The sequence below is a fragment of the Pezoporus wallicus genome, unplaced genomic scaffold (assembly GCF_028554395.1).
Source record: "Pezoporus wallicus isolate ANWC-B61680 ecotype Strahan unplaced genomic scaffold, APGP_CSIRO_Pwel_v1 contig_3817, whole genome shotgun sequence".
NCBI lineage: Eukaryota > Metazoa > Chordata > Aves > Psittaciformes > Psittacidae > Pezoporus > Pezoporus wallicus.
This window is the reverse complement of record NW_026635157.1, coordinates 322582-335791: the sequence shown is the minus strand read 5'-3', so window position 1 is coordinate 335791 and position 13210 is coordinate 322582. Positions and strand designations below refer to the sequence as shown.

Here is a 13210-nt window from a genome sequence, read left to right as displayed (position 1 = left end):
TAAGGAAACATTTTGACCAAACAGGATCAACACTAGGCCCTCTGCACTCTGGGAATTTAGGCTAAACAGCAGCACAATTAAGTAGGCTTGCCTCCTGGGGCACTTCAAGGATTAATTACTCTATCAGATCCCTTGAAAGAACACAAGGAAAGAGCACATGCTATAGTGAGGCCTCTAAATGGCTCTCAGCTTCAGCAGCCCTGTAAAAATAATCAGTTACTCTCCAGTATTGATTTTTCTATGCTGAGAAGCTGTGTGTAAATTGATGTCCGCAATAAAAGTCCTACAGTATGGGTACATCAAGCATCTGATACACTCACGGTCTTCTCACTGCATTTTTGCCTTACCAGCCAATTAGCGGGTTATTGGTTGGAATATGAGACAGTTTTCAAATGCCAATATTTCTTTAGTCAGAAGTATCAGGTCCTGTCAGATTTGACATGGGAGACAAGAAGTCTGCCTTCTGGGGGTGGCAGGGAATGTTTTATTCAGTAGTACCAAAACAAATACCCTTGCATCCTGCAGAATCTAAGAGCAATGTAATAAACTTGTTGAAGAAACTCAGTCTGTAAAAGACCTGCAAAGCTTCCCATGGTTTGTAGTAACTCATTTCTTCAAGTGGTGCCTGGGCATAAGCAGTGTGCTCTACACAGTGTTAACAGTGTTCACTCCTAGCCCTCTCCCTCCCCAAAACACTAATTTTGAGCAGCAGGCAGGCCAGGGACTGGCAGTCAATGCATTTTGGCTCTGTTCCACTGGTGTCAAGAAACATCAGCAGGAGTTCTAACATGCTTTAAAGCGGACACTCCTCTTCCCCAGGGGCCAGCGACACCACTTCGCTCCCCAGGCAAGCCCCTGGACTCTGAAAGATAGAAGAGTGCCTGAAGGATCTTTAAAATTAATTCAACAAACAGCTCCAGGTGTACGAAGTGGGATAATCTGCTGTGACTACCCCACCAAGGTCAACAAACCATGGAAGAAGGGAGCTAAAGACTGTATGGGACCCTGTTTGATTCCAGTCCTGCTTCTGTCAAATTCCCAAAAGCATACTTTGGTTCACAGTCCTGCCTCCTTCCACTTGCTACATTCAAGTGCACTGCAAACTGCTAACCCAGAGTAAGACCTAACAATTGTAATATCAATTACAGCACCTATTTTAAGGTGAAGTTTCATATAAGCTTTAAAAAAAAAAAAACAACAAAGGACCTGGAAAAAACTGTTCAGAGACCGACTGAAAAAGACAACAAAAGGGAGAGGTTGTTTAAGTGTTTACTTTCACAGAAGTAGCCCAAGACAAGCAGCCCGAGACAAGCAACCCGAGACAAGACAGCCTCCAGATTATGAAGTGCAGGACTACTATCTTGCTTCCTTGTACAAGTACATTCTTTGGTTATCAAAATAAATTCAAGACACTAAAGCAAATCTTCTAAGAGTTTGGTCTTGATAAGCAAATAGCAGCTGAATACCTATAAGCAAGTCAATTAAGTCTTTAGCTAAGCAGACTAGTAAACTATCACAACGATGACAGGTGAAGTAAGAGGAGAGATGTTTCTGACTGCCAGTGAGTTAGCTCCCACAAGCGCTCCTCCCCACACTTGTTTCTCCACTCAGAGGGGAATCAGCTCTCAATGTTAAGAGGAGAAATTCAACCATAATCCAAATTTAGGGAGTTTTATTAACTTTCTTAGAAATAAGACTAACCAGTTTTACCTCAGTGCGCCTGAAACAAGAATACAAATTTTGACAGTAAGCCCAAAATGGCGTAACTACCAGGGTAACAAAAACAGAGAGACGCAAGAATTTATTCCAGAACATATGGATTTCCTTTCTGACAAAAAATGCAGTATGCTTCATGTATTATCTTTTAAAATGTAAAGCATTCTTTATGTTTAAAGTAAATGTGTCAGTGACATATCAGTCACCTAAAGTAGAACAAATAATTTGTACTACAGTAGAGTTAATTTATATATGTACCTCAAAGAAGTTATCATTCAAGGGCTAAAAGAAGTTATATTCAGACATCTGACAGCAGCTAACATTATATTTTCCAAGTACTGATAAATTACTTCCATGAAATATTAGTGAGCATATTTCTCCCAGAGTCTGCAGACATCTACTCAAAAGACAGGTAATAAGTGACCTGCAGCAGAATCGCTGTCTTGATACTTCTGCCTCTCTACTGTGGTCATCACTTGAGCCCGACGGTGCCCAGAGTAAGGACAGGCAGTAAAGTACACTTACAATCTATTTAATGTCCATTCCAAGGTGCAAATCCAGACAATTCCATCCCAAGCAAACATTAGTCTTTTGTCTATGTCTTCATATATTTTATGAAGGGGGTGGAAAAGAGCCTAGTGTCTAAAAGATTTAAAAGGTATATTTAAATCTATAAAATAATGTGGAAAGAAACATCATATAACTGAGTTACCCCATTAAAAATCAAAATTATATCAAACGCAAAGAGCTTATCTGCAAATGAGAAAGCAGGCCCTATGACCTAGGAGATTCTTCCCAAATCTGTATTCTGGAAATTAATCCTATTAAGACAGTCTGGTAAGATGATATTCATTAGGCATTGATTGTGCCATCATTTGCATTTATGAAGTCCAACACACAGGACTGACATGTGTGATCCTCTTGTTGGCAGCACACTCAGAATGGTGAGCTCTTCTCAGTCGCCACTGGAAGCGTGACCTTCCACTGCAGCAGACTCATGCCACTGCACAAGCTTACGTACTTACTTACTCCTTACCATTAGGCCACTAAGTTAATGCTATCTTTTGTACCAGCTTTGCTCTACATGCTGAACAGTATTACACTGCATTAAGCTACCAGCATTCTAATTATTAAAGACCTACAGTACATCTTATGATTTTTGTCTCAGGTTAGATCCACTGGATTTGTGCTACTGATAAATACTGAAAAGATACAAGATGCCTTCTGGGGCTGTGCTCTGGGTGTTCCATGAAAACAGTTTAAGGTACCATGTTGAACTCGTTCCTAGAATAGGTATCATGCTCCCTAAGGGGGGGGGGGGGAAAAAAAAGGAGTAACAGTTCTGCTAGGATCCTCAGAATTAAATACTTATCACTTCAAAGAAGATTTGATTTGTTTCAGTGCGTATCTCTACCCAAATGATTCCTTGTTCCAAGAAAAAGATCTTTAACAGACTAAATTTATTCTACCTTTGAAATAGTCATATTGCTGCTGCATGGACTGCATACAATTAAGATTTTATCCCCCCTTCTCCAACATTAGTAACTTCTAGAAATCTTGACTTCCATAACTCCATGTGTCACATGAGGGGACAGCAAAAGGAATTGCCAATGTTTTATGACAGGCAGCCAAACGTTGAGGTGACACAGATGGATGGCCATGTCTAACCTACTCAATTTCTGCTGTCAAATAGAAGTTTCTGGACTTAGATGTAGGGAAGGGAAATAAAAAGGGAAGGGAAAAATGAGAACTTGGCTTTCTTATACTGCAGGCAAGACACAGGGCTGCTGGAAGAATGGATTGATGTTGCTGCCACTGTTTTATCACTTGTGGTGACAAGAGACAAGGTGAGCATAATTCAGACTGAATCAGGTTAGAGATGGGATAGCTTATTTTTTTCATCAGCATCTCCTGTACTCTCAGACAACCGCTTTACACACAACAAAATTGTTCAGGGTTTTGTTCGGGGTTTTTTTGTTGGATCTGGGGCCAAGTAAAATACCTTTCAAGTGGCCAGACATAAGCTAATCTAAAATGAGAACTACAAGAATGCAATCAGTTCAGCAACCCGTTGCAAGGCATGAATGAATAGAAAAATAGTTTAAGGTTGTCATGAGACTAAACTATCACACTACTTGTAAAATAAAGTCTTACTTCATGTAGAACATATTTAGAAACAATACCTATTTAGAAACATCCCCTATGCCTTTTAAGAACAGGCAGGTGTGCCATGAAATACGTATTTTCCTCATTTAAACAGGGCTATTTTTGTTTCAGGCATTTGCTTCTATAGCAGAGTTTAGATCAGCTAATGCAAAGCTACAAAGATAATGGGAGAGATCCCACTCTGTCAGAACACAGGGAACAAGGGACTAGCAGTGCACGTCAGCCCAGCATCTTCAACAAAGCACAATATAACCAGCTCCCAGCTCTCCGTGGATAGATCATCCATGTTGTAGTTTAATTGTACTACGAGTACAGACACATCCAAGCTAGATTCAAGTCCAAAAGCAATGTAGATGAGTTTGTGTGATGAACTTGAGTGGGGAAAAAGGGGCAGATTAATTACCGATTCCCCCTCTTCCTCCTTCAGCTGTGTATTCACTGCATGATTTGCAGCATAGTTTACAACTGATTTGTATTATCCTGTGGTTTTTTCCCCCACTGTGTCCATGCTCTCTCTTCCACCCCCTCCCCTCCCTTGTTACTCTGGATAATCAAGCACTGACTCCAAGTAAAGCAATTTGCCTAAAGGCAGAAGAGCCTTTGCAGCCACAACGGTTGGAAGCTACTGTTTATAAGAAGTACAATTATAAAAATCTAAGTGATGTAAGCAATCAATTATTTCTTTGCCTTGTTATAAAACAACCACACCTACCGCTTTAGCGGAGACCAGTTGAATCTTGAATGGAGGGGGAAAGGACAAAAGATTTGCTATGGAATAGCTGACGGAAAATAAAGATTTATGCTGCAAAGCTTCTAAGTTACCAGTCAAGAATATTGCTGCTACTTAATACAGAAAAACCAAGCACAACCAGTGCAGAGATTATGTCCAGGCCATACAAAACTCAAGTAAGAAAAAAATAATTTTCTTAGAATAACAGAATGGTTTGGGTTGGAAGGCGTCTTAAAGACTATTCAGCTCCAACCACTCCCACGAGCAGGACCAGACTGCGGCTCAAAGCCCCACATCCAACCTGGCCTTGAACACTTCTAGGGACTGGGCAGCCACAACCTGTTCCAGTGCCTCACAACCCTCACACTAAACAATTTTTTCCAAATATCTAATCTAAATCTGCCCTTTTTCAGCTTGAAGCAATTCCCCCTTGTCCTGTCACAACACACCCTTGTAAAAAGATCCTCTCTAGCTTTCTTGTAGTCCCCCTTTACGTACTGGAAGCCTTCTCTTCTCCAGGCTGAACAAGCCCAGCTCTCAGCCCGTCTCCATAGTAGAGGTGCTCCAACCCTCTGACCATCTTTATGGCCCTCTTCTGAACTCACTCCAACAGGTCTACATCCCTCTTGTGCTCAAGGCTCGAGCTGAATGAAGTACTACTGCAGGAGCAGAGTAAAGCAGGAGAATCACCTCCCTCAACCTGCTGGTCACTACTTTTGATGCAGATCAGCATTCAGATGGCTTTCTGGGCTGCAAGCACACACTCATGTTGAGCTTCTAGTCAACAAACACCTGCAAGCCCTTCTCCTCAGGGCTGCTCTTCAGCCTTTCTCTGCCCAGCCTGTATTCACCTGAGACTGCTCTGATCCATGTGCAGGACCTTGCACTTGGCCTTGCTGAATTTCTTTTTAATTCCTTTGAGATGTAGTGCAAATTTTGCATTTAAAAAAGGAGGAAAACAGCTGAATGGCAGTACATTTCCTACTAGATTAGGATCTTTAGAATCTAAGATAAGAGTTTAAGCAGCACACTTAGAGACAAAAGGCTCTGGCCTCACCGCCATCGGGTGCTTGGCACCCTCGCAAGTACCTAAACCTACTCCTTCTGTGAAAATAACAGCATGCATTTTACATGCCGTTTTGGGCTTCCTATTTGCTGCTTCTGGGATTCAGATGCTTTATTGTGATTGCTACGTGATATAAAAAGCCTTTGCTACACCAGTGTTGCCCGTGTCCTTTGTAGGGTCTCTGATCAGAGCAACCCTTCAACTGGGTATATTACACTGCCTTCAAGCAAATACTCCAAAGTTCATGCTGTGCAGCACGGAGATCTGACATCTGTAATAGTTGTTCAAAAGAAATGATCCACATACATTTCTAATCAATTTAATGGACCTCCAAGTACTTCACTCCAATGGATCTAGAATATAACAGACAATTTCCGGAAGAAGGAAATCCTTTATTACATTTCCTACTGACCTGCATCCTTTTAAGGAGTGTCACTTTCTAATTCTCAGACCCCTCTCACTCTCTTTCCACTTTTAATCCATTTAGAAAGGAGGCCGTGTGCAACTGTCATTGTTAGATCTTAGCCCAAGTTAGAGGAAGTCTATTCAAAGAGTCAGACAGTCAGCAAAAGTTTGTTTTGGTAGCATTTTACTCAGTGGATCTCCTTACCAAAGGCCTTTCTGAGAAATGAATAACGAATTTCAAGCATTACCTCACCTTCGCCTGAGGAATAAGCAGTACCTGATCATACCATCAGGTCCACATCACTTTGTGGCATGCTGACCAGGCTGTTTTGGAAAGGCTGGGATGTGTGGGGTGCGGGGAGGAAGCATTTGGCCCTGAAGTCCTTGCACCATTTTATTCAGCATTATTCCAATACCCAGAGCAAACCAGATCACTGGTAACCATGGCAACTGCCTCAGATAGACAGGCTCTGTGGGGCATGCAGAACCACTGACCCCTGCACTGGTGCGGTGCAGAAGGTGGCCCATACGGCATGGAAGGTCAGTGCCCCATATAAATACAGTCCCAAACAGCAGGGAGAGAAACAGCTGCAACTGAGTGTACCAAGTCACAAGACATGCCTGTTTGGACGCAAATGCACAGAGGAACCAAGGTGCTGTGCAGCCATTATTCAGCATGTGCAGCACTGCTCTTGGTAGACCACCAATACACATCAGTCTGTGGCGAAGACTCAGCATTGGAAAAATACTTTGAAAATACAGTCAAGGCAGCTACCCTTGGGCTTTAAACACAGTGACTAGAACTCCTCTAGCAAAACCCCATCCTTCTCAAAAAGCCTGACAAAAACAGACAGCTCACCTTCCCCACAACTCTCCGACCATCTTTTACACCTTCCCACTAGCTTTACCACTGCAGCCAAAACATTTGTGCAGCAGGAGGGGAAAGCTAGGAAGTTTTACTTTAGTGTTCTCTTCCTCCAGCCTAGATTAGAGCCTTCCTTTTGCCTTCTCCTGTCTAGCACCAGCCAGTTCAAACTGAAGTGCATACAGACCAACAGACTCTCTGATGCTGTATTAGGGACCAGCTGTCAGTGCTAGCATATCCCAGCAGCTTCAGGAAGATGGCCAAAGAGAAGGTTCTCCAGCACTGCGGTCACAGAGCACCCAGGGAACGGGAGCTCAATCCATGCAGGATCAAGTCAAATCGCTCCCCTCGCTCCCATAACCCACCATACCTTTTTTGATTTTTGAAACTAATGGCCAAAGATTGGCCCTGCCACCATTAAATCCTTTATCCATTTCAGACCTTCATGCCACTCAGGAGGTGGAAGAGACACAAGACATCTCTCAGTCTGCCATGGCTTTCTACTCTAAGAGGAAATGCTTGAGGGGCTTTTATGGGCAGCTCTTCTAGCTGTATTTCCTTGTATGCTGAATTTTGGAACAGAATTGCAGGGTATTTTGCACTGGAATGGAAGAGAGATAAGCTTGAACATAATGCCCTGTTACTGCCAGATCAACATCGTATCCTTTGCCAAGTACAGATTTCCACACATGAGTAGACACACTCTAATAAAATAGCTGATTACTCAACTAAGCTCAGCAGTATCTCCTATTAAAGCTAAGTCTTATACTCAACTTTTGGAGTGCAAAGCCTAAGGGTTCATTTGATTTGTACATGCAAGTCTCCATGTTGAAAAACACTCATCAAACCCATTGCAGAAGCAAAAATCTTTCTTCCTTGTTTACTAATGCTGTGCAAAAATCTGTCTGCTCTCAATGTACTCATTCCATCAGCATTCTGCCAGTTATAGCAAATGCTGTAATTGCGAGCAGACAGGACCCCTGAGCACAGTAATTCACCTCCGAGGGTGAATGGTTTCTGGGGACAAATGCACTGGCCTCTTTTTGTCCTATACAAAGTTGTTCGATTTTGGCAGGTGCACACAACACAGATCATACATCTGGAAAACTAGACTGTCATCACTTTCATGCTGAACTACAAGTTGCAAACCATTAGGGAATGAATAGTGATGATGTAAGTTGTTCTGTGCAGCATTATTTAGCAATTCTTAACCAATAATGGACTTAGACCAAAACATGAAGCATCTGTGGAAAAACTGCTTTTTAGAAACAAGATACCTAGCAAAGGTCAACACCAAAGTTGGGTCAAGTCCTGCAATTAAGGCACTGCATTTCCAATAAACCAACTGGTGACCACAATTTCAGTTCCAGCATTCATAGAAACCAGAAAAAGAAAAGCAGGTTATAAACTTTATTTTTTAAATAAAGCAGCTCCAGGAGTAAAGAGCCAGACTGACACTCACCTGAAGCACTTGACCCAAGTACATCAGCCTGACCCATTCTGGTGCCAAACAAATTCTACTTAAGTGTCTCTGGTTCTACTAAAGTTTTCCATCTCAGAAACCCTTTACCATTCAGGCTTGTTTTTATCCCTGAAGTCTGCACCATGTGAAAACAACCTTTCTAATGCTGATCTTTGTAGTGCAGATCTGCGGTCAGCATTAAAAATAGTCTCAAAGAGCTCCTTCTAAATGACTTCCCCACCATTATTATCCTGCTTGGTGTCCAATTTTTAAAACTAAAAGTGTACTGCTAAAGACAAGATCCACTAGAAAATAAACACAATCCAACCTGTCTGTGTATTTCCCAACCTTGTCATCAAGCCAAAACAGGCTTATAGCTGACCTAACTTGCAAGCACATAACAGGCTATGAATACATGTTTAGATGTGGATAAAGGGAATCTTTCTGCAAGTACCCACTTACTGATGAACCTTAGCATAATTTAATAGAAAACATAGTTTAAATGGAAAACAGTGAGCAAGCACTACTTTTATGCAGTTCCACAAGGAAACACCCAGGTCTTCTTGCAGACTTTCAATGTACCGCACTGCAAATGCCCTCTATTTATTCCTGCTCTTCCCAGGAATGAAGCAAGTTGCTCCTTAGAAACAGAGCTCCAAATGAGAACAGCAATGAAACACTAACACTAGTTAGCTCTTCCAGAATTAGCAATTTGATGGCCATTTCTGACATTCTGGAAGATTTCAGATTGTTTCAGAACTTAAGTGGCATCGTATCAAGAAGCTGTGGCAGATCTCCCATGGAAATCAAAGCAAGCAATTCTCAACACACACACACCCCCCAACCTGCCTTCAGACAAGGTTATTAACTGTCTGCATAGGTGATTAAGTTTCAGGCTGAGAGCTACATCTGTAAGCCTAAATGTAATTCAAGCAGATTGAAGCAAAGCATCTTGCATTAAATTGCTATTGTCTCTAATCACTACACTCATCATGCACCTTCAACTTTATTCTGATAGCATATGAATTGCTTGACCTTTTCACTACTGTCATCCATGCTGACACTGGATAGAGTTCATGCATAACAGCAATGAAGACTTACACATTTTGCCCTCAACCTTCAAAGCCAGAAACATTTTAATCTGACATGTCAAACCATTTCCCCCCTAAAAGTCACCTCAGAAACCAAACTGTCTTTTTATGCAGCCATATAAGGTCCCCATCTTAATAGGGTGGCATCCTTCTATTTCAGTTGGACATGGCAACCACAGTAAGGCAAAAACTGAAAGGATTTTTTCCTCCAGCGAGACAGTTATTTGAATCCCATGAAGAACAGCAATAGCTCCTCTGAACCTCAGTTTGGTCCCATGTATTACATTATTCTGTAAACCAAGAGCACCCAGCACACACCCCAAACAGGCCTGGTGATTTTGAACAACGGGAGTCAAGTGAGAGGCAACAGATCCAGTAGGCCAGATACTAACCACATTATCAGCTTGTGCAGACACAAAACCATCAGTTCATGCAAACAGCCACAAGTACTTCTGATCTTAGAGAAAACCTTGCAGCCTATGGGCTACATGGACTAAGTAATCATGAGGCTGGGGAGGAAAGAGACCAAGAGTAACAACTGCTTATTTTTAACCAGTTTCCATTTGTATCTTTCCTTCCTTTGGTTGATGGATGTGAATAGTTAAAGGAGGTTTAACTTATCACATGCACATTTTTTATGTGTCCCTCTAAAAAACTTCTGATAAACTGGTTTTGACATAAGTTTCTTTAAGCATTTGTATTATGTATGTGTTAGATATTCAGGCCTGATTATTTAGGCCCTCAGATCCACACCTCCGGGACTGTCAAGCTCTTGCCTTCCCAGCTCCGGAGCAGCTGGACACCCTGGGGTGAGATGTTGGCTCCGGAGATGCTCCCTGCAAAATGCACACTCACTTCAAAAGTCATTAATAAAAGCAAATTAGGCTACTGATGGGAAAAACTACCGGTGAACCTCAGTTTAGATGCTTTGATCCTTTATAACTGTAAATACTCGAGGTAGGATCCCCTGGAAACTAGAAGGTCTGCATTTCTAATGAAGCTTTAACAAAGTACTGGTACTCCCTCTACTTTACAACACTGTCATGTCTATATAGAACAGTTACTGTGCCTTCGAATAAACTTGAAAAATCCTCCGGTTCAACTGGAAACGCTTTTTTTGCCCAGAGTGAAGAAAAACAGGCTTGATACCTACAAATTAAACACACAGACCCCCAGTGTTTTCCATTTTCATCCTCAAACTGTAATTTCCTGGCTACTACCCACCCCGCTTCTGGGGCCGAGGGTAACACAGAACCACGATATAACGGTGGCCGTACCCGCACCGGGGTCCATCCTTCGCAGCAGCCGCCGCCGCTTCGCGGCTGCCTCCTCCTCCACCTTCCCTCGCCTTGTTCCCCGCACCCCGCTCTCCCCCCTGGCCCGGCGCAGGGCCAGCTCGCTGCTAACGGGGATCGACCGCTCCCATCCCAGGGAAGGAGCCGCCGCGCCCCTGCCCGCCCTGCCGGGGGCCCGCGGCTCCCGCCCAAGCACCACCCCCGGAGCCCCGGCACCGCCTGCACCCCCGGCCCTGCCGCAGCCGCCGCCGGCCCTCAAGGGCGGTCCCGTCCCGTTCACCTCGGGGGTGACGGGGTCACCCTTTCTGCCGGACAGGGAACACGTTCCCCCGTTGGGCACGGCGGAGGCGAGGGGCGGCGGCTCGAGAATGTCATTTGGAGGTGGCAGCGGCAGCCCTCCCCTGCCCGCGGCCGAAGCGCGGCTCGGGGCGGCAGGAGGATGCCGGGGACAAGGGGTGCAGCGGCGGGCAGGGCGGGCTGTGGGAGCAGCAGCCGCGCCGGCGACCGGCTACTCTATCTCTGCCCCGCACCTCGCAGCCGTAGAGCTGCCCCAGCTGCTCCACGATCCACTCCTCCAGCACCAGCCGCTTCCGCAGCTCTTTCCGATCGTATTTCACCGTGACTTTCCCCTGCTGGTGGCGCCGCTGCTGGACCTGCACCACCGCCGACACCGAGTCCTCCCGGGAGGAGCCACCGGAGGAGCCGCCGCTCCCGCCGCCGCCGCGGGGGCTCTGGAAGAAAACGCGGTTCCCGCCGCCGCCGCCCGCTGCTGCTGCCGCCGTCTCGCTGCCCCCGGTCGCCACCGACATGCTCCGCTTCGCCGCGGCTCCCGCCGAGCCGAAAGGCGCCCTACCGCCGGGCCGCTGCAGCCGCCGCTTGCGCCTCTGCTTCTCTCCCCCGCACCTGCCGTTTAAAGCCTCGCATGGCACAGCGGCGCAGCCCGCCCCGCCACCGGGAGGGCTGGGCTCAGACCGGCAGAGGGCGGGGACAGCTGAGGGGCGGCACGGCACGGCACGGCTCGGCTCGGTTCCACGCTGCACTGCACGGCCCGCCCCTCAACACCGGCAGAGCGGCTCCGAGTGTGGGGTACCCTGGGGGAGCCGCGGTGCCGGCAGCGGAGCCACTGGGCACCCCGGTGCGGCTGCTCCGCTGCTGTAGGAGCTGCATGTGCCCTCGGCAGGGCGGTCCCCGGGAGCTGCCCAGGGACGCCGGCGTTCTGGGTGGCTGATGGTTTTTTTCTCGTTAATGAAGGGTGGTATTGCCTCATCATCACGGCATTTATAAATATTGTATATCTGCAGCGTTAAAGAGAGGAATGCGATCGTTTTCTTCTGTTAGGAGGAGGGGGGCGAATGATTTCAGGGAGGTGAAGCCAAATAGAAAGCAAGTATTTCGTACTGTCAGCAGTTAGTGCAACAATTAGCCATTTGGAGATGGCTGCGCTTCTAAGACGCACCAGTTAGCGCTAGTGTTTTCAGCAGCCTTGTGTCCCTCAGGAGGCACTGACTGATATCACCAGCAGTCCATCACAGTCACCAAAATATGCCTATGACTGCAAATAACCAGCCAGCATCACACAGATGCTGGTTTGGGGACTGGAACCGTCCCTGTTAGTAAATAGTTTGCCTGTGAGAAGTGGCAGAAGCCATGCGAATGCACATCTGCAACTGGAAGTGCCCAGTATCCCAAATGGAAGTGCCTGGTGTCCCAAAGCTTGGGTACAGCTGTGGAGACCATCACCTGCACGCACTGACTGGTCAAAGATGTCTTAAGACAGCAAAGGGCAGAGAAGGTGAAGGGGGCATGGATCACGAACAATAATTACCTGAGCATACCTATTTTGGTCAAATCTGTGCTGCTGTTTGGTATGCCTGTGTGGCTGTGGTGGCAGTTCAGACTTCTCAGCTCTCTGCATTTGACACATGGCTGGACAAGAGGCTAGCATGAGTCATTGAAGCCTCATCAAGCTGTTTAGGTAAAGCTCAGCTTGTGCCACCAAAGATGTCATCATGTAATATGATCAAGAAATTAAATCTTATTATTGGTCTTAAATGCTATGACAGCTTTTAGATTTTCACCTAAAAAAGCACCAGTTCTTCAAAGCAAAGCATACTAAGTTGAGCTCGTTATATGTGTGTAGGGATCACATGATTTTCAGAGACACCGAGTAACTGCAATTAGGCATCAGTGTAGGTCACACTCGAAGCTCGGGATGCCGGCAAAGCTTGAGAGAACATCACAGGGTACAAGTCTTGAGTTTCTGCAAGGAGCCTTTCTTACCCACTGGACAGCCTTCTCCACCAGTACCCAAGCAAATCTCACTTCTAGCTGCAGCTGAGTAATGTTGCCTGCCTGGCTTTTATAAATCCAGGCTAGTGTAAGTACAGTAGGGAAATACCATCATCAGCAGCTTG

General features: G+C 45.4%; 1 protein-coding gene across 1 annotated transcript in view; it reads right to left on the bottom strand.

The window, feature by feature from the left end:
- Positions 1 to 11693, bottom strand: part of PPP1R14C (protein phosphatase 1 regulatory inhibitor subunit 14C) — a 54207-nt gene extending 42514 nt beyond the window's left edge. The window contains exon 1 of the mRNA XM_057405657.1: positions 11327 to 11693. Coding sequence (XP_057261640.1) covers positions 11327 to 11605 — 279 coding nt within the window. The 5' untranslated portion in view covers positions 11606 to 11693. The remainder of the gene's footprint in view (positions 1 to 11326) is intronic.
- Between the last annotated feature and the right edge of the window lie 1517 nt (positions 11694 to 13210).